This window comes from Phoca vitulina, unplaced genomic scaffold (genome assembly GCF_004348235.1).
Source record: "Phoca vitulina isolate PV1807 unplaced genomic scaffold, GSC_HSeal_1.0 scaffold3, whole genome shotgun sequence".
Classification (NCBI taxonomy): domain Eukaryota; kingdom Metazoa; phylum Chordata; class Mammalia; order Carnivora; family Phocidae; genus Phoca; species Phoca vitulina.
Genome location: NW_022589706.1, coordinates 11,551,199 through 11,577,226, shown reverse-complemented (window position 1 = coordinate 11,577,226; position 26,028 = coordinate 11,551,199). Strand labels below are relative to the sequence as shown.

At 37.4% G+C, this 26,028-nt stretch overlaps 1 protein-coding gene across 3 annotated transcripts in view; it reads left to right on the top strand.

Moving 5' to 3' along the window:
- The window catches only part of KCNIP4 (potassium voltage-gated channel interacting protein 4), a 1,108,185-nt gene extending 1,082,245 nt beyond the window's left edge, over positions 1 to 25,940 (top strand). For all 3 annotated transcript variants that reach the window (XM_032397241.1, XM_032397227.1, XM_032397233.1), the window contains 5 exons: positions 279 to 349; positions 19,427 to 19,534; positions 21,422 to 21,526; positions 22,888 to 22,950; positions 24,445 to 25,940. In XM_032397241.1, the coding sequence (XP_032253132.1) occupies positions 279 to 349; positions 19,427 to 19,534; positions 21,422 to 21,526; positions 22,888 to 22,950; positions 24,445 to 24,492 (395 nt within the window). In that variant the 3' untranslated portion in view covers positions 24,493 to 25,940. The remainder of the gene's footprint in view (positions 1 to 278; positions 350 to 19,426; positions 19,535 to 21,421; positions 21,527 to 22,887; positions 22,951 to 24,444) is intronic.
- Positions 25,941 to 26,028: the final 88 nt, after the last annotated feature.

Sequence of the window (26,028 nt, the reverse complement as noted above, 5' to 3'; positions counted from 1 at the left end):
GCCAGGAACATCACCCAAGACTCCCAGATGCTCAGAGCATTTCTAGCAACAACCTTACAGAGAATGTGTATCATCAATGGCCTCTGTGTGAGGAGTTCACTCTCATGAATCTCAAATTATAATCCTCTACTGAACAAAGGTGCACAGCCAGGAAGAAAGCACAAGTAGAGGAGACGGAGTAAGTTTTCCTAACTAGAAGGAGGCTTGGGCATGCTATGCCAGTCTTCAGTAGGGTATTGAAATGCTGCCTTAATGATATTCCCTTTTCAACATTTCAGACTCGACAACATACGCGCATTTTCTGTTTAATGCGTTTGATACGGACCACAATGGAGCTGTGAGTTTTGAGGTAAGTCATAGACTTTTTTTTATATATGATTTGACTTTAGACACATTGCAAGAAATTTAGTCTATTTATAGGGAAAATCTGAGTTTGGGTGGTTTAATAACATTTTTTTTCTTTCTGAGACTTTTTTCTTTATTATTATCACTGTTGCCATTATTGTAGAACACTGAGCATTAGATCTACCTTCTTAACAAAATTGTAAGTGTATATTACAATATTGTTGACTACAGGTACAATGCTGTACAGCACATCTCTAGAGTTTATTCCTTTTGCTTAACTGAAACTTTACGCCCATTAGTCACTGCCCATTTCTCCCTGCCCCAGCCCCCCACAACCACCATTCCACTCCTTGACTCTAGGAATTTGTCTATTTTAGATACCTCATGTAGGTGGAATCATGCAGTATTTGTCTCTCTCTGATGGCTCAGCATGTCCTCAGGTTCATCCATGTTGTTGCATATTGCAGGGTAGCTGTTGTGAATAGAGCGGCAATGAATATGGGAGTCTAATATATCTTTGAGATCTTGATTTCAAATACTTTTGGATAATTATCCAGAAGTAGGATTCATGGTATTTTTATTTTTAATTTTTTGAGGACCTCCATACTGTTTTCTGTATAGTGGTTACACAGTTATGATTCCCATCGACAGTGTGCAAGTGTTCCAATTTACTCACATCCTCAACACTTTCTTTTTTTTATAAAGATTTTATTTATTTATTTGACAGAGAGAGAGACAGCAAGAGAGGGAACACAAGCAGGGGGAGTAGGCGAGGGAGAAGCAGGCTTCCCGGAGCAGGGAGCTCGATGAGGGGCTTGATCCCAGGACCCCAGGATCATGACCTGAGCCAAAGGCAGACGCCACCCAGGCACCCCTATCCTCAACACTTCTTATCTTTCATTTGTTTGTTAATAGCCATCCTGATGGGTGTGAGGTGCTATCTCATTGTGGTTTTTATTTGTACTTCCCTGATGATTGGGGATGTTGAGCATTTTTTCATATACCTGCTCGCCATTTGGATATATTCAGAGTAATGTATATTCAAGTCCTCAGCTCATTTTTTGGTGAGTTGTTAGATATTTACTATTGAGATGAAGGAATTTCTTATATATTTTTGAGATAACCCTTTATCAGATACATGGTTTCCAAATATTTTCTCCCATTTTGTAGGTTGCTTTTTCACTCCACTGATTGTTTCCTTTGCTGCTCAGAAGTTTTTTAGTTTAGCACCTGTTTATTTACTCTGTTGCCTGTGCTTTTGGAGTCCTATCATGAAATCATTGACAAGACCAATATCATGAAGTTTTTCCCCCAGGTTTACTTTTAGGAGCTTTACAGTTTCAGGTCTTATGTTTAAGTCTTTAATCCATGTTGAATTGATAATTGTGTATGGGATAAGGTAAGGATGGAATTTCAATCTTTTGAGTGTGGGTATCCAGTTTTCCTAAAACCATTTGTTGAAGAGACTATCCTTTCCCTTTCCCCATTGTGTATTCTTGACACCCTTGTCAAAGATCAGTTGACCATATGCGCATGGATATACTTCTGAGCTTCCTATTCTGTACCATTGATCTATATGTCTGTCTCCATGCCAGTACCGTAGTGTTTTGATTACTATAATAACTTTGTAATATACTTTGAAGTCAGGAATTGTGATGCCTCTAGCCCTGTTCTTTCTTAAGTATTGATTTGGATATTTGTGGTCTTTTGTGGTTCCATATGAATTTTTTCTATCTGTAAAAAATACCACTTGGGATTTTGATAGGGTTGTAGTGAATCTGCAGATAGCTTTGGGTAGTATGAATATTTTAACAATATTAAGCCTTCCAACTCATGAACTTTCCATTTGTTTGTGTCTTCTTTAATTTCTTTCATCAGTGTTTCACAGTTTTTAGTATGCAAGTTTTTCACCTCCTTAGTTAAGTTTATTCCTAAGTTTTTTATTCTATTCTTTTTGGTGCTATTGTAAATGGGAACGTTTTCCTATCTTCCTTCTCAGATAATTCATTGTTGATATATAGAAACACAGTAATTTTTGTATGTGATTTTGTATCTTGCAACTTTACTGAATTTGTTTATTAGTTCTAGCAGTTTTTTGGTGTAATTGTTAGGATTTTCTATGTATAATATCATGTCATCTGATTTATTTTTCTTACCTAATTTCTCTAGCTACGACTTCCAGTACTCTGTTGAATAGAAGTGGCAATATTGGGTGTCCTTGCCTTTCTCCTGATCCCAGAGGGAAAGCTTTCAGTTTTTCATCATTGAGCATGTTGTCAGCTGTGGGCTTGTCATATATGGCCTTCATTATGTGAAGATGCTTTCCTTCTATTAGTTTGTTGAGAGTTTTTATCATGAAAGAACGTTCAACTTTGTCAAATGTTTTTTCTGCATCTATTGAGATGATCATGTGATTTTCTTCTTTATTCTGTTAATGTGGGATATCACATTAATTGATTTGTATATGTTGAACCATCTTTCCATCAGGGGGATAAAGATTACTTGGTCATGTTGTATGATCCTTTTAATGGGCTGTTAGAATTTGTTGGAATTTTGTTGAGGATTTTGGATGTATATTTATCAAGAATATTAGCCTGTAGTTTTCTTTTCTTGTGATACCTTCATCTGGTTTTGGTTGCAGGGTATTGCTAACCTCATAAATGAGTTTGGAAATATTCCTTCCTCTGCAATTGTTTGAAAGAGTTTGAAAAGGATTGGTATTAGTTCTTTAAATGTTTGGCAGAATTTACCAGTGAAGCCGCGTGGTCCTGGGCTTTTTTTGTTGAGAGATTTTTGATTACTGATTCAATCTCCTCATTATGGGTCTGTTCAGACTTTATGATTCAGTCTTGGTAAGTTGTATGTTTCTAGGAATTTATCCATTTTTTTTTTTTCTAGGCTATTCAGTCCATTGGAGTAGAATTATTCATAGTAGTCTCATGATTCTTTTGATTTCTGTGGCACCAGTTGCAATGTTTCCTCTTTCATTTCTGATTGTTTTATTAATTTGAGTCTTTTATCTTTTTTTCTTAGTCTAGCTAAGAGTTTGTCAATTTTGTTTGTCTTTTCAAAACCCCATCATTCAGAAGCACAGGTGACAACCTGGACTTGCAATTGGCATTTGAATTGGGGAAGGTCAGTCTTGTAGGCCTGAGACCTTCACCTGTGGGATCTGGTCAGAGCTGTGAAAAGGTCAGAGCTAAGTTAAATTGTAGGACACCCAGCTGGTGTTAGAGAATTGCTTGGTGGTGTGGGGCAATTACACACACATGCACACACACTACATTGGAATTGGACGCAGAATTTTTAATATATATCATGGAGACAAGGTAATTGGGGGTGGTACACTTTTGGGGAGTAGGGGAAGGTGCATGTTACATGTAAGCAGAAATTTCAGTGAGTGCCATGATAAAGGGCAGATGATGAAATGGGATCAATAAGGAAAGGTACTTATAAGGCTGTATGAAGGAAGCCTGCCCATGGATTTGATTAACTAGGTGTGAAGGACAAGCACGAGCTAGTTAAGAGAATAAGAGCTCAGGATGAGAAGCAGTGGGGAGTGAGTCAGAGGCAGAAGCCTGGGAATGAAGAGAAAGCATTTGTAAATCACCTAGAAGTTAGAATACAAAGGGAAAAGGCCAACAAGGAAGACTAGATGAGGAGGCAGAGGCCAGCTCCTGACCTGTCTGAGGCAGGATGCTAAGGAGGCTGGATTCTCTTGTGGGAAGTGAGTAGTCCTTGAGGAATTTTCAGCAGGGAAGTCATGGGATCAGGACCATGTTCCTAGAAACAAGAAGTTCATTTAGTAGCTCTGTATTCCAAGAATGCTGAAAGGAGCTAACTTAAGCCAAACTACAATTGAGGCATTGGTGATGAGAAGGAGGAGACAAGTTTAAGAGATATTAAAATTAAATTGATAGACTTATATTTCAACAGAATTTGCCATGTTTAGAAGGGGGGAAGTCCAAGTAGACATTGCCAGCTATCTGGGAGCAGGGGCTTCGTTGAATCAGGATAAGAGAAGAAAGCACCACCTTCTGAGCTATCACTCAGTCAGTGGCCCCAGGAGGCAGAGTTCCCAGGGCAGCAAAGTGTCTCCACGCATGTACTAGGTGCTCCTGCAACTGAGTGCACCTAAAATAAAGACTCCAGGCCAGGAAGCTCAACATGCCATCTCTTTTAACTTAACCAAGAAATAGCACTGCGGAGAGAAGAGTAGAAGCCGGCAATACCGAGTCAAAGGTCCAGTAGACCAAGAAGCCTGCAGTGGTGAAGGCGAGGGCAGTTGGGTTTGTCCTGGATATGGCAGTAGCAATGGGGGACATGTGGGAGCGTCACAGGTAGCATCTGTAACATTTCTTCCATTGATGGCAGTTTAGGATCACCCCATGATAATCTGGTGTTAGCGTTTGCTGCATTTCACCAACCAAGATTAATTCCAGCACAGCCTTAATGTAGCAATAACATCGAAGTCAATGGTTCCAGTTCACCTAATGAAATCTTTCATAGCTAGTTTGCAAAAATCGAGTAGGGTAAAAAATACTAATGATTTCATTACTTGAAATTACTTTTGTATCAGAAATGTCCCATCAATTACCTATAGCACATTGTATCTAATTTCAACATGTAAATTTAGTCTGGTGTTAATGATATGGGACCATGCATAACATTGCCATTACAATATTTATGTAAAATGCTGGTAATTGTGATGAACGTTGATTATAATTTGGAAAGTTAGTTGTAATGACTATGTATTATAAGCATGTTGGTAATATGTCTTTTCCTTTAAAAGCAAACTAATGGCTGAATTAATAAATGTTAAATCAAAATCAAATTTAACACTAGGCTATTGTAACTGTTTTTCTAAAATAATTAGCTAATAATTTCTTTTTTTTCTTTTTGACTTTATTTATTTATTTTTAATTTTTATTGTTATGTTAATCACCATACATTACATCATTAGTTTTTGTTCCATAATTCATTATTTGTGCATAACACCCAGTGCTCCATGCAGAATGTGCCCTCTTTAATACCCATCACCAGGCTAACCCATCCTCCCACCCCCCTCCCCTCTAGAACCCTCAGTTTGTTTTTCAGAGTCCATCGTCTCTCATGGTTCGTCTCCCCCTCCGATTTCCCCTCCTTCATTCTTCCCCTCCTGCTGTCTTCTTTTTTTTTTCTTAACATATATTGCATTATTTGTTTCAGAGGTACAGATCTGTGATTCAACAGTCTTGCACAATTCACAGCGCTCACCATAGCACATACCCTCCCCAATTTCTATCATCCAGCCACCCCATCCCTCCCACCCCCCACCACTCCAGCAACCCTCAGTTTGTTTCCTGAGATTAAGAATTCCTCATATCAGTGAGGTCATATGATACATGTCTTTCTCTGATTGACTTATTTCGCTCAGTATAACACCCTCCAGTTCCATCCACGTCGTCGCAAATGGCAAGATCTCATTCCTTTTGATGGCTGCATGATATTCCATTGTATATATATACCACATCTTCTTTAACCATTCATCTGTCGATGGACATCTTGGCTCTTTCCACAGTTTGGCTATTGTGGACATTGCTGCTATAAACATTGGGGTGCATGTACCCCTTCGGATTCCTACATTTGTATCTTTGGGGTAAATACCCAGTAGTGCAATTGCTGGATCGTATGGTATTAGCTAATAATTTCTAAAATCAATTAGCTACCTCGAAAACCTCTAGAAAACAGAAATGATTAGGCAATGAACATATTTTGAGTAACAGTAGCATTCTGGGAGGTATAGCAGAGACCATTCTGATTCTACAATAAAGAGAAAAGGAAGTTTTCTACTTAATTTGCTTAAACCCAAAAGGGCAGAGTGAATAAGACAGGGGAGTGAGGTGGCACCTGAATCTAGCCCGTGGCTGGGCCTAATCCCCTCCTTGCCATTCAGTGGCTGTGAGACCCCGGGCTGAGAATTTAAACTCTCTAGGCCCCTTAGTGTTTTCATCTCTGTAAAATATCAGCAAGCAAAGCTACTTTACAGGGAATGTAAGACTGAAAATGTACTAATATCAGTAAAGGGCTTGGCTCAGTGCCTGGCACCAAATACATGCTTGATATTTATAAGGTGTTACCAAAGTAGTTATTACACGGGACATTTTTCTAACAAAGCCAATTAATAACAACATTGGTCATCTTGTTAAACAGTAATCTTCTATCATTGAACATATTCATTCAACGGCTACATGATCGCTCTGTCCACGATGGTATGAAAGATAATTCTGCATCTCACCATATAATAAGTACTTCCTGTGTGTCAGTCACTTATACTAAGTGTTTAAAAATAGTATTAGCTATACACAGTAATAATAACTGACTCTTGTTTAGAACTCATTTGAACTCATGAGTCAGGCAGTTGTGCTGAGTGCATTATATATACCAGCTTAGTTCATCTTCACAGGTACCATTATTAACTCCTTTTTAGCAAATGAAGAAAGGGAATCATGGACAGGTTTAGCAACCTGCCCAAGGTCACACAGCTAGAAAGTAGGAGGGCCAGGATTCAAACTCAGGCAGTCTGGCACCAGAATGCATCTCTTACCAACTGTTATCCTGCCTGAGAGATGTATATAGATCCCCAGCCCCTCATCTGAAATTCTCAGAGCCAGCTGAGTTTTGTCATTCACAGCCCTGCAGATTTAGACAAGTAATACCCTGCACACACTAGTCCATATTATTTAATGTCTCTGGTAGCGTCCGCAGCATGCTATAATCAAATGTGTAATATTCATGCAGTGAAATATGATACACGATAAACATGGCAGGGACTGCTATTGATGACCAATGTCCATGTGCTCTGCTCGGTGATCTCATGAATAGGCCATAATCCCAGCCTCTCCTGCAGTTAGGTGGAGCCATGACTGAGATTTACCAATGAGATGTGAGTAGAAGTGACCACATCTCCTTCTTCTCTCTTCCTATCTGTGGGGACTATGAGCTCACATATTTCAGTTGGCCCTGCAACAAAGTGGAAGGAGCCCAGATCTCTGAATGACTGCATGGAACAGAGCACTCTCCCCATTTCACTGTATGTGAAGTTAGTTTATATGGTGCCAAGTGACTAAGATTTGAAAGTGTTGGTACAGCTGTTAGTGTCCTCTGATTAATATGATAGAGGCAGATTAGATGATAGATAGATGATAGATGATGATAGATCATACGTAGACTGATAGATGATGGATGGATAGATAGGTAGATAGGTAGATAGATAGACAAATATATAGATAATTAGAAATAGATTAAAAATAGTTTTATGTCAGTTCACTTCAAGTTTTGGCACTAATGAGTTTGGCACTCAAATTTACGAACCAGGATTGAACCGCAGCTCTGCCTAAGTCTCTAAAACCTATGGTTTTAACCAGAAATCATCAAACTTTTCCGTTCAGAGCCAAATAGTAAATATTTTGGCTTTGTGGGCCCTACAGTCTCTATTGTATCTACTCAATTCTGCTGTGTAGCCACACACAAATCCTAAGTAAATGGGCATTGCTGTGTTCCAATAAAACTTTGTCTACAAAACAATATGAGCCCTGTTTGGCTCCCCAGACCATAGTTTTCCAAACCCCATTCTTAACCATTACAATAGATTGCCTCCTCCTGAGGGCTTGAGCCACAGTGTTTGCTAGATGACATCTAAGATGGCATTCTATGATCTGATTACTGAATATTATCACCAACTTTCACAATTCGCATTCAATCCATCCCATCCACAAAAACCACTGGTTACTGACACAATTGTTGGCTACACGATCAACTCTGAACCTTTACCACCATTTCAACAATTACCATCTGCCAAACATTATCACCATCAGGGCAATGCATACCTCTGAGCAGGTCCCGAATGGCAAGTTTACTTGAATTATTGAGGCTGACTTAAAATAACATTCTGGAATAGCTATACCTGCTTCCTACAGGTGACATCAGAGCTAGGGTTCAAAGCTTCAAGAAAACACCATTCACTGACAATCCAATTCATACTGAATGAAATGGGAGTGGCACTGCCTGGAGACGTTATAAATCAAAAAAGTAATCTCGTCGTCATTCACAGTGATAAGAAAAAAATGTTTTTCTCCCAAATATCATTTATGGTTATGGCAAAACTTTCTTTCTAGGATGAATCATTTTATCAAATTAAATAGCTAATTCAGGGCACCTGGGTGGTTCTGTTGGTTGAGCACCAAACTCTTGATTTTGGTTCAAGTCATGATCTCAGGGTCCTGAGATTGAGCCCCACATCAGACTCTCTGCCAGAGTCTGCTTGTCCCTCTCCCTCTCCTACCCCACCAGTTGTGTGCTCTCTCTCTCTCAAAATAAATACAATCTTTAAAAAAATAAATAGCTATTTTCTTTTGAGATGTCAGATACCAGTGGAAATTATTTAGGCAATGTTACCAATAAGTATAAAATTCTGATTTTATCACATTTATTAATCATTAGGGTTTATCCTTCTTATATCTCTTAACACAAACACACACACTTACACAACCTGTACACATAATTCTGTTCTTGTCTAGTGCCCATTGCAGGGAGCTATTGAAAGGAAAGTGAAAGGTAGGTTCAGAAGTCTTCTCATTTCATTTATGCATCTAACAAATACTTACTGAGCATGACTATGTGCCAAACACTCTTCAAAGTGCTGGCTGGGGACACAACAGTGAACAAAAGACACAAATCTTTGTCTTCATGGAGCTTATAGTCTCCCATTTTCATAGAATCCAACTGTTTTCACAGTTGGGTCTGTTGCCCTGGGCCCCATCCATACCTTTTTGTTGATTCCCAGGGAATCTGACCAGGCCACATGTGTCCTGGTTTTTGCTTGTCGTCCATCATTCTGGCCTGCTTCTTCCCTGTGGTCTTGCCTAGTCTTGCCATGGGGGTACTCAGTTCCTCCTGCATTTGCTTACCATTTCCTGTAGGCCCTAAGGGCGAGTCCTTTAAACCTCTCATAGCACATGCTACAATGTGGGGTAACAGCAGATTATTACAAGACAGACAAGAAAAGAATACAATAAATATCTGACAGACCACAGGTCAGATTTGTTTTTTAAAATTCATTTTTTAAATAAAGTTTTTTTAAATTTTAGACCCGATATACCTTTAGAGAAAAATTGCAAAGATAGTACAGATAGTTCTCATATACCTCTCATCTAGTTTCCCTATTATTAGTATCACATTAAAATGGAATACTTGCTACAAGTAATGAACTAATATTGATGCATTATCCACTAAAGTCCATGCTTTCTTCAGATTATCTTAACTCTTACCTAATGTCCTTTTTTTGTCCATCCTATGTAGGATACCATATTAAATTTAGCCACTAGATCTCCTTAGGCTCCTCTTGGATGTGACAGTTCTTCAGATATTCCTTGTTTGTGATGACCTTGTGAGTTTTGAGGAGTATGGGTCAGGTGTTTTGTAGAATATCAGATTTGCTTGATTTTTTTTTCTCATAATTAGGCCAGGGAGGTATGTTCTGGGGAGAAAGCCCAAAGAATTAAAGTGCCATATTTTATCACATAAAAGCAAGAGTACGTTTTATCAACATTGTTGACTTCTACGTTGGTCACCTGGTTGAAGTAGGGTTGGTTATTCCTCTACTGTAGAGTTAACTCTTTTTCCCCTCTTTCCAAACCATACTCTGGAAGAAAGTTATTATGCACAGCCCACACTTTAGGCTGGGGGAGTTACGTTCCACCTCCTTGAGAGTAGAATATAATTTACATAATTTACTTGGAATTCTTCTGCCTGGGATATTTGTTTCTTCTCCTCCACTGATGAATTTATTCAAGAAGTCATTTATATCAGTATGGACTAATGGAGATTTATTTTGTCTTTTGAGTTGTAATCCAATATAACCCTATTTATTTTGTTGCTCAAATTGTTACAGTTTGGCAACTGGGAGATGTTTCAGTCAACTCCTGTGTCCCTTCAACATTCTCCTATCATTGTGGTTGTTTCTTCTCTTTTGCTGTGTTTCTTTCATCAGACCCTTATTTTCTGGCATTACAAGATGCTTCAGGCTCATCTTTTGTCTTCCCTGCCCCAGTCCTGAATTAATCTCCAACTTTAACATCCAGCTTCTGTGGAAGCTCCAGAAGTCTCTTCTCATCTAAAAGAACACATGCTTCTCAGTCAGACACAGGGTTCAAATCTAGATACTACCACTTCTAGCTCTGACGCCTGGGCAGGTTCCTCATTCCCTCTGTGCTTGAATTTCTTCAATGTAAATTGGAAATAATCATGATAGATACATCACAAAATTGTTGTATGATTAAATGATGGATTTAAAGAGTTTTGAAAGTTTCATGGCACATAGAAAATGCTCAGTTAATGTTAACCCTGGCTGACATCTGGTCAGTCTCAGAGAGTTGATCTCTCTCAGTCTCAGTGTTCCTGGACATGTAACTCTTGGGCTTCTTAGCTGATCTTCTTACAGCTTTCATGGTCACACATATATTTGCATACTGACACACTTTTTTTTTAAGAAGCTAAGGCTATTTTATAATGCATTTATGAATTAATTTTATAGCAAGAATTATGAATTCCTGGCATTCCTAATTTTCTACAAATGTTATTAGGAAGTAGATGAACTGCAAATCACTATGAGTCATTATTTCACATCACCCCACAATTCTGTCCTATAGTAGCAAGAGAAGAGATATGGCCTGTGTTTATATCATACTGTTGTGTATAACCACAGCCCATTGATTCAATTCTAGTCAAAATGAGGCCTGGGCTTTGAGTCAGAGGTCTGGGTTTGATTTTTAGCTCCCTGCTCACTGACTATGCCTTGGCTTGGTCACTTGTTTCCTCTGAGCATCTCTCTACAATATAAAGACTGCAGTACCTACTCCCTATGGTTGCATGAGGCTGACATGAAATAATGCACAGAAATTGCCTAACACAGGGGCCCACACACATCCATAAACTGTAGTCATTATTACTATTAAATTTCAGTGCTCCCAGGACCCAGGACTTATACTCCTTTCCTAAGGAAACAAGTCAAAATGATGGGAAATAGAGAACAATGTTTACACAGCATCATTTATAATAAAGAAAAATTTTAATTTATTTACATAGTCACCAATAGAAAGTATGGTTAAGTAAATCACAGTATATCCATATGACAAAGCAGTGTTTTAAACTCCAAATTACAATCATTAATACGTGGTAAAATTAATTTAGAGATTAATGATAAGAATGTTTAAAAAATTAATAGAAGAGAAATGGAAATAATTACTTTCTGGTGTACATGTGTGTGTTTGTGTATGTTCTAGGTTGCCATTTAATATGTAATTATTGTGGTTTGGGGTCCAAAGTGTTCAAAAACCACTGTGATAGTATCATTAGATTAAACCATATGAAATTAATATTCTTGCAAATATGATAAAAAAAAGTCAGCAATTTGGGACTCCTGGGTGACCCTGTTGGTTGAGCATCTGACTCTTGATCTCAGCCCAGGTTTTGAATCTCAGGATTGTGAATTCAAGCCCAACATTGGGCTCCATGCTGGAAAAAAAAAATCAGCAATTTCATAGGGTTCAACCTAATATGTAGTAATTTAAATGATGTCACAATGAATTTTCAGTGATGTGGGAAAATGCTTGTAATTTTAAGTGAAATATACATTATTATATATACATACATGACCTTTACTATAGATATGCTATGCATAAAAATGGAAATGTTTATTTTGTATAAGTGATAGGATTATGTGTGATTGCAATTTTCTTCAGTATAGTTTTCTATAATTTTTTACGTAAATCAAGCATATTTATGTATACATTTGTTATGTATTTATATTCATTTTTGTTTAAAAGTTTATTAATGTTTAATGGCCTCTAGTGAGATCGAACCAAAGAACTTTCCTCTAACTTAACGTGTCTGTCATCACCTTTTAAGACACTAAAGTAGCTAAATAGACAATATTATATATCAAATGAGGTAAGTACATTATCCCTTCTGCATGACAAAATCAGGCCACAAATCTTAGAAAATTTACTTATTACTTTTTAGACAGATTGATGCCTGATGCAAACTTCAGATAGTACCTGAAATTGTGTCTTTCAAATACTTCAAAAAGTGGTTCAACTACTGTGGAAGCTTAATTCCAATCACAGGAGGTCATACCAGAGAAAATAAACAACCTTTAAAAATTTCATGAAAATACGTAAGCAAGCATAAAATTAGAAATATACCAAACACGTGTATGATTGTCCATACCGAATCTGTCACTAACTAGCTAGTTAATATTTTTAACCTTTGCTAAGTCACTTAATGTTGTTTTCCCAACTATAAACAGGACTATTTATTGCAAATACCCTAAACACATGATTATAAGCCATATTGCTCTTTGAGTGGCAGGTAGGGGGGCAGGATGTTTGTTTTCAACCTCAGTAGTTCCTCTGGTGAAATTCCAAACTGGCCCCCTGCACTCAGACAGCAAAGAGAGACTGAAGAAAGAGGCCACTCCAGAATGGTAGGTGGCAGGTGTAATTAGTAAGGGAACTTACCTATGAGGCTTGTCGTGGGCGACTCCAAGACAAGTAAATCTCTGTACTGCCCACCAGAACCTTAAAAAATTTTATGGAGGCCTTAATGGGATTCAGTCACATATACAGTCCAGATGGTCTCAGCAAGACCTTACTTTCTCAAGACTACATCCTTGAAGTGGCTCCTTGTCCAGAAAGGGTGGGCAGACCATACATTCCAAGGACAGGGAAGGGGTAAGAGCCTTGGATTGCCTGGGCCAGCTTGTGGGTCAAGCAATGGTCATGTCCTCTTGATGACCTCCTCTGACAGAGGAAGACTAATGTCCCTGTCATAGCAACCAGAACTAAGGCACGAAGCAAAAATTTGATAGATACCAAAAAGCTCACAACTGAACAAGGCTGGGATATTATAAAGTCAAATCTTTATGCCTTTTTCCTTCTTTTGCTTCGATCATAAGAGAATGGAAACCACAATTCAGTACCGATCATTTTTGTGCATTAGGGAACAGATGCAAGCTTTTTTCACAGATAAAAGGTAATTATGCAAAGTACTCCGAGAATTGTTTTCTTTTTCCTTTTTTTTTAAGCATTGTGTCTCCTAATCAATAGATTTCAGTTACCATTCAGAAAAGCGTGGAGCAAAAACCACATAAAACACACTGAGTTTCTCATTTTTCTTTTCCACAAGTAAGGAATCATTCTTCTTTTGAAATAACTGTTTATTGATATCATCCTGCAAGATGGTATATCACAAGGTAGAGGGGTGCTCAAGGTCCACAGCCATCTTTTAATGTAAGTAGTTTCGGGATACATAGTACTTAAGAGGAAGATGTGAATCAGCTGTCAGCTTGTAAATCAGGATATTTTTGTTTACAAATAATAGAAAATCACATACTAACAAAAACAATGTGATGACTTCATCGGCTCACAGAAAGAAAAAGTCCAGAGATAAGGATGGCTACAACTAAGGGTGGGCTCTCCCGTAGTCACAAAAAATGCCAGCCGCTCCTTGGCTCCAAGCTTGACTGTTCATGTCGAGCAGACGTGGACTGAGTTCAGTTGTATGCCGACCCAGATCCAATTGCCTTGACCAAAGGGATAATATGAGCCTCTTGACTTTGCTCAGGTCACAGCTCCATCACTAAAGCTAGAGGTGGAGAGCACTTCTGAATTGGATGAAGCACCAAGTGGAAATTAGTGGGGGCTTAGTAGGAAGGCAACCAACAAAAGTCCATATGTGACTTTAAAAGTGCTTTTCACTGATGCTCTTGTCTGCTCCATTTGGTGATAGGGTCAATGCCATTGATGATTTCTGTAGGCCAGTTGTTTTCAAAGTGTGATTCCTGAATCAACAGTATCAGTATCCCTTTGGAATATGTTAGGATTATATATTCTTGCACCCCAACCTAGACCTAATGAATCAGGAATCCTGAGGGTGGAGCCCAGCAAGCTGTGTTCTAGCAAGCCCTCCAGATGATTATGTGGCAAGCTAAATTTTGAGAACCAATGCTCTAAGCATGTCTTCAAAGACTTTGTATCCAGTCCCCCTTTTCAACTAAGAGCACATAACTATTACTTAGTGATTTGAAGCAATGGATAAGGTTTATATTGATAGTCATCAACCTCATCTGGCCTCAGCAATCTTTCTCTGAGAAGCCTACCTTCCCATACTCGGCAGTGACTATTTTGTAGCTTCTAATAAGCCAAAGCTTATAGTTTACCAGTTGTACATTGCACATTAACTCTTGATTATAGTATGTTATATATTTCAGATTTATATATATTACAACAACTTTCCAGGAGATAGCATGAAGTATTTTGAGGGATGTCCACCTTCTCATAATTGGCACAAGTCACCTGTCTAGTACCATGGCTGCCTCCTTATTTACTTAAACCTTTGATTCTTGCCCTTTCTGCTATATCTGTCACTCCCAAGCAGATGACATCCATTGAAGCTGTCAGGTAGGGACTCACTCATCCTCTTGCTCTTACCAGCTGCTGGCATCCACAGCATGTCCCCCTTCTTCTGTGTTAACTGAGGAAATGCACCTCCTCCCTCCAGAGCTCAACCCTCTACCTGCACTTGGGTCCCAGAACGATCAGCCCATCTCTTGTACTCCCTCCTTCTCTCTCACACACACCTTTAGTCATCTCTTCATAGAGAATTCCGTCCAGTAATCAAAGTGCTCATCTTCAAAAATCTCTCCTGTATTCCCATATTCCTCTTCAGATATAGCCGGCTCTCTATCATCGTGGCCAGCCAAGAGTCATGAGTTTTCTTCTAATCTCTGTCATTGTTTGCTTCTTCTACTCCTCGGAAAGTTCTCGCATCACTCATTGGTGACCTCCATTTTGTTGATCCAATGAACATTTTTCATTCTCCAGCAGCATCTTGTATCACCATGAACCATCCTTTTCTAGGAAAATGAACTCCTCACTTGACCTCTCATACTTCCTTAGCAATTTATTTTCAAGATCCCTTGCCGGGCTCTTTTCTCTCTGCCTACCAAATACTGTAATCCTTTGTGGCCTTCTCTTGAATTCTCTTTTTCTCTCACTTTACATTTTACCCTGAATAAAGATGGGAAGTAGGGTATGGTTATCTGATTGTCACAGCACCATTTGTTGAAAACATGACTCTTTCCCCATTGCATGATCTTGGCACCCTTGTTGAAAATCAATGGTCACAGATGTTTATTTCCAGATTTGCAACGTTATTGCACTGGTCTATATGTCTATTCTTATGCAAGTGCTACATTGTAGATTTGTAGTGAGTTTTGAGATTGGAGTTTGAGCTCTCTAACTTTGCTTTTTTTTTTCCATATTGTTTTGGCTATTTGGGGCCCTGTGCAATTCCATATGAATTTGAAGATCAGCTTTTCCATTTCAGCAAGAAAGTCAATGGTTATTCTTTTTTTTAAAATTTTATTATGTTATGTTAATCACCATACATTACATCATTAGTTTTTGATGTAGTGTTCCACGATTCATTGTTTGCGTATAACACCCAGTGCTCCATTCAATACGTGCCCTCTCTGAAACAAATAATGCATTATATGTTAAAAAAAAAAAAAGATAGTAGGAAGGGAAAAAGGAAGGGGGGGTCAGAGGGGGAGACAAACCATGAGAGACCATGGACTCTGAGAAATAAACTGAGGGTTCTAGAGGGGAGGGGGTTGGGGGAATGGGTTAGCCTGGTGATGGGTATTTAAATGGTTATTCTTGATAAATTTTTTTTAATAAAATGATAACTGTACACCTTCTTAGCATGATTAAAGTCAGTATCATGCTTAAAGTAGAAACACTAGAAACAGTCTTATTAAATTCAGTAACAAAATAAGGATGGCTATTATTATTGTTATTATATAATATTGTCTTGGATATATTATTCACTACATTTAGAAAAAAAGAAAGTAATTAAAAATATAAAAATTAGAAAGAAGAGGTAAAACTAACTCCATTTGCAGCTAATATGATTGCATCCATGAAAAACCCAGGAGAATCAATTGAAAAACTATCATATACAACAGAAACACTCAGTTAGTTGGCAGCATACACAATTATTATAGAGAAATCAATAGCTTTTGTATATACAAACAAAAGTAATTTGGAACATGTAATAGAAAAAAATACCTCATTTAAAACAGCACAAAAGGATTAACATACCTAGAAATAAATAATACTAAGAAACATGTAAGAACAACTTGGAAAAAAAACCAAAAAGGTCTAAAACATACCAGAGTTTGGTATGCTGAATAATAGCCCACCAAGTGTCTACATCCTAATTTCTGGAACTTGTGAATATGTTACCTTACATGGTAAAAGGAGCTTTGTGGGTGTGATTAAGGATCTTGAGATGGGGAGATCATCCTGGATTACCTAAGTGGGTTTAATGTAATCACAGGGGTCCTTGTAAGAGGGAACAGGAAGATCAGGGTAAGAAAAGAAAGATATGACAAAGGGAGCAGAGACTAGAGTGTTGTGCTCTGAAGATGGAGGAAGAGGTCACAAGCCAAACAATGCAAGTGGCCTCTAAAAGCTCAAGAAAGCAAGGGAGCAAACTCTCCCTCTACATCCCCTGTGCTCCCCCATCTTGATTCCAGCCCAGTGAAACTCATTTCAGATTTCTGACATGAAGAACTGTTAAGATAATAAACATATATTATTTTGAGTCACTAAAGTTGTGGTAATTTATTACAGTAGCCAGGAGAACACTGATAAATAGGTTCAGTGACAAAAATGATTTGGACAAGGGCAAGGTCTCTCATAGTCTTGATTAGGAAGACTCACCAACATGCAGTTGTCAATTCTGCCAAAGCTGATCTGTAAATTTACCTCAAACCCTTCAAAAGTCATGTGCAGTATTAAAGCAAGAGAAAATAGCTGGAAAAAAAAGATTGACCAGGAGGAAATAGCCCTAACAGCCACTTTCATATTTGGGCCGATGTAGTAGAGGTGGATAAACAGATTTACTAATGAAATAAAATAGAAATTTCAGAAATATAAACAAATATATAAAAGATTTAAGGATATGATAAATCTTGCATCTCAAAACAATGGGTAACAAATAATAGTGTGAAGCCAGATAATTATCTAAAAACAGTGGATAAATTCCAAATGGAATAAGGATTTGAATGTATCAAACTAAACTTATGAAGTAGTAGTAAAAAGCATGGGAGTATCTTTCTATAACTTCAAATGGGGGAAGCCTTTTCAATATGACATAAACCAAAAGACATAAATTAAAAGACTGACAAATACTAGAATATAAGAATAAAAAAATACCTACTTTGCAAAAATCAATATAAAAAAAATAAAAAGAAACGACAAACTGGGAAACAACACTGGAAGACATATCCCAGACAAAGGATAATTTCACTAATACGTGAAGAGTTTCTATAAATCGAGACATTTGAAAATTTATTTAAGATACAAATATAAGTAATTTGAGAAAGAAATAGCTTCCCATGAAATTGGAAAACATAAAAGTTTGATACTATATAGTATTGACAAGCTATAATCTTATACATAAAAAATTCTCATATATAGATTTTGAGAGGGGAGTTTGGAACACAAGTTGGAAATAACTCTAAAGTTTACAAATGTTCAAATCCTTTAACCCAGAAATCCCGTGTCTAAGCATTTATTCTACAGATATTTTTGTTCAAGTATGAATTATGTACATATAAGGTCATTCTTCATAACATTGTTTTTAATAAGGTTGGAAATCTTTCAATACTCATCAATGGAGAGTGGTTAAATAAACTATGGTGCATTCATACACATTATGTGAAAAAGATTGGAATTATTTCTAAGATTGTTAAGTGGGGGGGGAGTACAGAACAGCCTCTCAGACTATTTGTGCAAAGGGATATGGAATATATATAAATAAATATGCCTTATACTTGTATATGCACAAAAATTCCATGCCAGCTGCCCGGGGAGAAAGAAAGGGTAGCTGGGGTCCAGGAACAGAAGATTTTTCACCAAACATCTTACATATTTTTAATTTTGAACTATGTGAATATTACCTACTTTTCAAAGTAAAAAAAAGAAAACATTAAAATTAAGAAAACTGGGACAGGAAAACAGCTATAAAATGATGGAATGTAGAAATGCAGAGAGAAAAAGCAAATTCACCCAGAAAGCCACTTCTGCATGCCCTTGGGCTCTTCCGTTCCCATCTACCAGTGGATTATCGGATCTGCGTGAGCTCAGAATTACCACATTGTGATGGTATCTCTGCTCCACAAGACAACAAATATATAGGAATTTGATCAAGTTCAATCAAACCAGCCTAACCATGATACTGGCTAAGGGCTTCGTTTACTTGGTAAACACATAACCAATGCCCTTGCTAGACATTGTTATAGCTTAACTCTTTTAATCCTCTCAAAAACTTTTAAGAAGTAAGTATTATTATCCCCATTCTACAGATATGCAGATTGAAGCAAAAGGAGGTTAAATGGTCGGAGGACACAAAGCTGTCAAGTGACGTAACTGGAATTTGAGGTCAGGCAGTCTGGCTTCAAACTCCAGGCTCTTCACCACTGCCCCATGTGTGTTATAACTTGATTTCTAGGTAACAGTTACAGTTGGCCCATATCTTAAAGACAGACCATATTTCTTGTTAGCAGATCTTTTTCATGGGAAGTATGCTATGTATGTGCTTGTATTTCTTAAGATAGTGTTATCAGATTCTTTTCAGTAAAAGAAATTGTGTGCAGTTGTGGTAGAAAGCCAATACCACTTAGAGCATCCATCTTGCTGTTTGGGTGTCTGTCCTCATAGCATTTCCAGTTCCACAGGTGATTTAAGTCAGTTCCCAAGTCAAAGATGAGAATGTTAAAGCTAAGGAGTGGTTTATGCCCACAGAGAACTCTAAGAAACAGAGGACCAAGAACACATTATCTCACTAAATAATGGTTCAAAAACCCGGAGGGTTGTAACCCTTGCTTCCATCGTTTGAGAGAGACTTTTATCATAGTTGGTGTTTTATTTTTTTTAGAAATGTCATATCAAATTATACTTTTATTTCTTTTTAGGATTTCATCAAGGGTCTTTCCATTTTGCTCCGAGGGACAGTTCAAGAAAAACTCAACTGGGCATTTAATTTGTATGACATAAATAAAGATGGCTACATCACTAAAGAAGTAAGAAATGCCTCACCAACACAACTCTCCTTTGGACTCTTTCCATTTTTCTAACTTCAGATGTTAAACAATTGAAACTATTAATTTGAAAATTGCATTTTTAAGAAATCTGAAGTATTTTATGTGGTGGTGGTGGTGAAATACTCTTAATAAAAAACTTGCAATGGCTAGGAATAATTTATGGTACATCTATCTTCAAAGTAAATATAAAACACATAAGGATTGTACCCCTGTTTCCTAATGGCATTCAAATAAATACTGTAAATTGGATAAAGACTATGGTTGGAATCAGGAAGAAAATGTATACAAATCATGCTTGAATATTTGGCCTGTGACCTTTTTTTCTTCTAATATAATGTGGAAAGAAATACAATTTTAAAATTGCAGAGACTGCAATGACCTGTATTGTGTAGAACGTGACCTGATGGGAGTGGTGGGGCCCCCAAACACTGCCAGGCAGGCTATGCAAGAAAAAAGGCCCACAGACCAAATTAAGAAGCTCATATCAAATGGTTTATTAAACCAGTATAAAACACCGTGAGAAGGGAAAAGGGATGGGGTAAGTTAACAAATTTAGGATAGGGTCCAAATGGGGTTGAAAGACATTACATGAATCCTGGGGGATCCTCAATGTTCATATGTCCCTTCTCCCTGACTCACTTTCTTTTCCGGAAGTTTGAGTTTTGAGCATGAGGACCCTCAAACAAAAGGTACCCAGGGTTACTGACCTGACCTTACTCGATGAGAGACATAGAAAGTGCACCTGGCCACAGGTATAGTGTGACAATTAGCCTGATCAAAGGCCATAGGTTTTGGGTTTTTTGAGCGGAAGATACATAGGGCCAGAATGTTTTGCACCAATGGATGGCTGAAGACCTCATGAATATTAAGTGTTTATGCATACTGAATATATCCTGAATAGCTAGTGCCTCTTGTAACTGGTGTACAGTACTACAGTAAATATTTAGTACTCGGATGCCTTGGAAATATTAGGTACCTCTTGGCCCTTCCATCCCTATCTCTATGTTTAACACAAACATGCTGGTCTTACACATAACACATTTCATGAATTCTGAAGTCAGACAAACTTCTTGCTACTTAGCTAAACTCAAAACATCTTAAAATGTTTTACCTATGACTTACATGCTATAAACTACTTTATCATTAATAAGAGAATTGAATAATCTCAAAAGTAAATGTATATTACATCTGTATTATCAACTTAATCTAGACTTTTATATGGAAATTTCAATATGAAGGAAACAAATGTGAAATAATAAATCTGAATGTTTGGATAATTAGATATTATTTTTACTGAGATTGAAAATGACAAGTCAAAAACTAGATTTTGTTTTAGTTAAAAAATTAATGAAATTTCAAGGAATTCCCAAGGAATTTCAATGAAATATAGCCATACTATTTTGACTAACCTACATGTGCAATTTCTTTACTTAAAGCTATAGTAGGAAAAAAGGAAAATCCTAATAAGCTTTGAAATTTATCAGTTTTCGTATAATGCAGTTGATATGGAGTTCATTCTCAGTAAAAGGAAATTGATGATCAACATATAAGATATATAATAACTCAATAAAACAAAGACAGTCTATAGGAAGTCTATGGAAATCCAAACATTAAACCAGAGCAATTTTCCAATCATCTTGGATATGTGGGAATTTACTTACTTCATTTTGAAACCAAGATCAAAATTAATTCTTACATTCTGACCCTGCTGCTTTTAAGGCACAAAACTGTTGGCTTCTCCTCTGGGACAACCAAAAGGCAGTTAATGAATAATAAAAAAATTTTGAAATAGAGTAGGAATAATCTGTCAGAGTGGTTTCTTCATACAGCACATGCAGCCTCATGTGTGTGCCTTTTACTTTTCAGGAAATGCTTGATATAATGAAAGCAATATACGATATGATGGGTAAATGCACATATCCTGTCCTCAAGGAAGATGCTCCTAGACAACACGTCGAAACATTCTTCCAGGTAGGAATGCAAGTAGAAGTCAGAGAGGGAGTGAAAAAGAGTAAATTTCCTAATGCTTGCAAAGTGTCATGATAATTCAAAAAAAAGCAAAAGAAAAAAAACACTTTTACTGAAGGGACAAAGCAATAGAATATTAACCATCATACTAATTTAGTAATTTTGATTTTGAATTTATTAGAATACCGATAACTACACTTATTGAACATTCACTATATCCTAGACAGAACACTAAGGAATTGCTGTTTTTTTCATGTTTTTATGTTTGTTTTCAATAAATTCTCAAAAGAATCCTTATGGTTATAAATACTCTTTAGCCTCAATTTACAGATGAGAAAACCAAAACTCTGAAAGTGTCCGCAAACTGCCTGAACTGTCATAGCTAGAGGGCCAGATTTTATCTAGGGCAGCGATTCTAGAGGTCTACCACGTTCTACTGAAAAGGGAACAGCCTAACAGCAGTTGGCCATATGATTCTTTTATTTTATTACGTTATGTTAATCACCATACATTACATCATTAGTTTTTGATGTAGTGTTCCATGATTCATTGTTTGCGTATAACACCCAGTGCTCCATGCAGTACGTGCCCTCTTTAATACCCATCACCAGGCTAACCCATCCCCCACCTCCCTCCCCTCTAGAACCCTCAGTTTGTTTCTCAGAGTCCATCGTCTCTCATGGTTCGTCTCCCCCTCTGATTCCCCCCCTTCATTTTTCCCTTCCTACTATCTTTTTTTTTAACATATAATGTATTATTTGTTTCAGAAGTACAGGTCTGTGATTCAACAGTCTTACACAATTCACAGCGCTCACCATAGCACATACCCTCCCCAGTGTCCATCACCCAGCCACCCCATCCCTCCCACCCCCACCACTCCAGCAACCCTCAGTTTGTTTCCTGAGATTAAGAACTCCTCATATCAGTGAGATCATATGATACATGTCTTTCTCTGATTGACTTATTTCGCTCAGTATAATACCCTCCAGTTCCATCCACTTGTTGCAAATGGCAAGATTTCATTCCTTTTGATGGCTGCATAATAGTCCATTGTATATATATATCACATCTTCTTTATACATTCATCTGTCGATGGACATCTTGGCTCTTTCCACAGTTTAGCTATTGTGGACATTGCTGCTATAAACATCGGGGTGCACGTACCCCTTCGGATCCCTACATTGGCCATAAGATTCTTATCACTAAGAAAGGACTAGCTCGTGCTCTGAAGCAGATCCTCCCTGTAAAACAGGCAGGTGGACTCTTCATCAGCTTCAGCTGTGAGGGTATCAAGGGAGGTTATCAAAGGAGGGTACCAAGGGAGAACGCTGAATGAAGTTTTTTGTTCTTTTCTTCCTGAACAGAAAATGGACAAAAATAAAGATGGAGTTGTTACCATAGATGAATTCATTGAAAGTTGCCAAAAAGTAAGTAATGGTAGTAAAGAAACTGTCCCTTTTGCTTTCATAATAGTCAGACTAAGTAGAGTCAGCTAGCCACCATGAACTGAGCAAAGCACAACGCTGACCTAAGCTTACCACTTGTACACAGCTAAGAGAAGCCTACCACTCTGAAAACAGGCATCAATTTATAATTCAATTAATTAACATTTATAGAGTGCCTACCTTGAGGAGAGCCACGTAGAAAGCCCTAAACATACCAATGTTACACATATACTGCATTTTTGTTTCCTAATTAGAGAGTATTCATCACGGAGGGTTAAAACATATGTGAGATTTGAATTGCTCTTTGCCCAGACTGAGCATATAACATATTATCTCTATAGATTTAGAATTCCAGTACAGTAAAGTATACATCACAGGCAAAGTTTGCATTCAATTTCCGAAGGAAACATACTGCTTTAATGTATGAGCACCAGAAATGGCTTTTCGGTTGAACCAGTAAAGGTCTTCGGTCATAAAAAATAAAGAGTGGAAAATGCAGAGGAGAAATCCAAATGGTTTTCCGTTATCTGGTGGGAGACCAGTTTTAGCTTACCTAAAACTGTTTGATTTGATGCCTGGGTAGAGCCACAATTAAGAATAAATACTTAAGATAAATGTAGAGACAATGAGGTTTGTTGATACTTTAGCTTTTCTCTTTATTTTCAAATTGATATACTTTCCCTTTCTTGGTGCCTGCTTGCTTCTAAACTCCTATTTCGATGTGGTGGTCTTTAAGAGCGTTAACTTGGTGACATCAACCTGCTGATGCTGTTCCTTGGCTTCTAGCACCAGAAGTCAGCACAAGTTTAGCTACTATTTACCATTACTATAAACAGCTCACCAAGTGCCATTCACAATCTCCAAGTGCCTCTATAATGCTCAAAGTCTGTCCCCTTGTTTCTAAGGAATACGCTAAATTGAACACAGCCACTGGCCCAAGGTGGCTCTCAAACAATCCCCTCTCTGGCTCCTGAAGGCCCTACAGATTTAGCCCTAAGAGACCCAAAGAGAGAGGTGAAAGGACTATAGACATGTCTCCCAAGCCCCAACCTCTAATCCTCAATGGAGTTGCCTCTTAGCTCACACACAAACCCTGTTTCCTCCTACATGTACAAGTCTCTGTGACTTGGCCCGCGATCTACCTGGAATGCCAAAATTTGCATTTGCTCACTTATTTTTGGTCTTACCCTTGGCGCCTCTCTAGTTTTCATTCTGCCATTCCAATTTGAGAAATATTTTCTATTAACACCAAGTAAGATTCAAATGAAATATTTAAAGCCTGCAGACTCAACAAAATGTAAAATGGGCTCTCCATACTTATCTATATGGAAAATGGATAGGATGATATTTATATTTGCAAACACTTAGTATTCGAGCTTTTGGCCTAAGCAGTGGTGCAGTACTTAGAGGCAAAAAACAGTGTCCCTTCCCTTACAGAGATACTTAATTTAATCCCACTGTGTTTCTCCCTTACAGGATGAAAACATAATGCGCTCCATGCAGCTCTTTGAAAATGTGATTTAACTTGTCAAATGCATCCTCAATCAAACAGACAAATGTGAACTAATCTACCACACTTAAAGTTGGAGCTACCACTCTTAGCATAGATTGCTCAGCTTTACACTGAGGCATATTATGCAAACAAGCTTTGTTTTAATATAAAGCAATCCCCAAAAGATCTGAGTTTTCCAGTTACAAATTTGCATCCTTTTCATAATGCCACTGAGTTCATGGGATGTTCTAAGTCATTTCATACCCTGTGACTATTCAAAAGTAATAGAATCTGGCATATAGTTTTATTGATTCTTTAGCCATGGGATTATTGAGCTTTCACATTATCAGTAATTTTAAAATATCAGTGTTTTTTGCTACTCAACTGGATGTATTCAGCCCCAGGATTTTAAATGGTTTTCTAAAATATTGGCATCTGCATTTAATTTCCAGAAATTAATTTTCATGTTTGTATGCTGTAATTCCATTTATACACTAAGTAAACAAAACAAGATTACTATAATTAAAAAACAAACAAACACACAGTCCCAGTTTCTATGGATTTGCCACCTTCTGTTAAAGATACTCATTTATCTGGCATTTTTTATAACATGAAACAAATTAGTTCATCACCAGATGTCAGCATATGCCTAATAAAGCTTATTTAATAAGCATTTCTTAATTTTTCATAATACATATTACAGCCAAGGCCTACATGATGTATATAATTTTGGATTTGTCCAATTCTACAGATTGACTGTTTTCTATTGTGTCATTAAGTGGAAGTCCAAGAAGGTGTGGAAGAAAGCAAAGATGTTTATAGGCATATGCAAAGGGTCAAGATATCTGCCCTCCAGTACATGGTAATACTTAATGCCAAGTAATTCCTAACAGCATTGAAGACCTATTCCGCCCCCTTTCCCTTGATTCCTTCAAGGTACCTTTCTTTTACATGCCATTCAGGGCCAGAGACCTGGACTACCCCAATGCCTACAGGGAACAAAGAGCAAGCAGAATTCACTTTAAAACCATCAGTGAGTCCATTCTATCAAGAACTACCATACCAAAACCTCACTGAAAATGAAAATAAATGCCAAGCAATTCATCTGGACTGTATTATGATTTTGCTCATCATAAAACTCCAATAATTCAGATTCTTTTTAATGATCATAAGCCAAAATTGTAAAGTTGCCACAACACTACTAAGGATACACATACCCTCCCTGTTTTGCAGAAATCTCATAAAGACCAAGAGGCTACAGTAGGAGGAAATTTGCAACTGTCTTTGCAACAATAAATCAGGTATCTATTCTGGTGTAGAGATAGGATGTTGAAAGCTGCCCTGCTATCACCAGTGTAGAAATTAAGAGTAGTACAATACATGTACACTGAAATTTGCCATCGCGTGTTTGTGTAAACTCAATGTGCATTTTGTATTTCAAAAAGAAAAAATAAAAGCAAATAAAATGTTTATAACTCTACTGTCTATGTTATAGGTATTTATTCCAACAAATTTTATAAGTACTAGATTAAAAATATTGTTTTCCTTACGGCATTGTAGGATTGTAC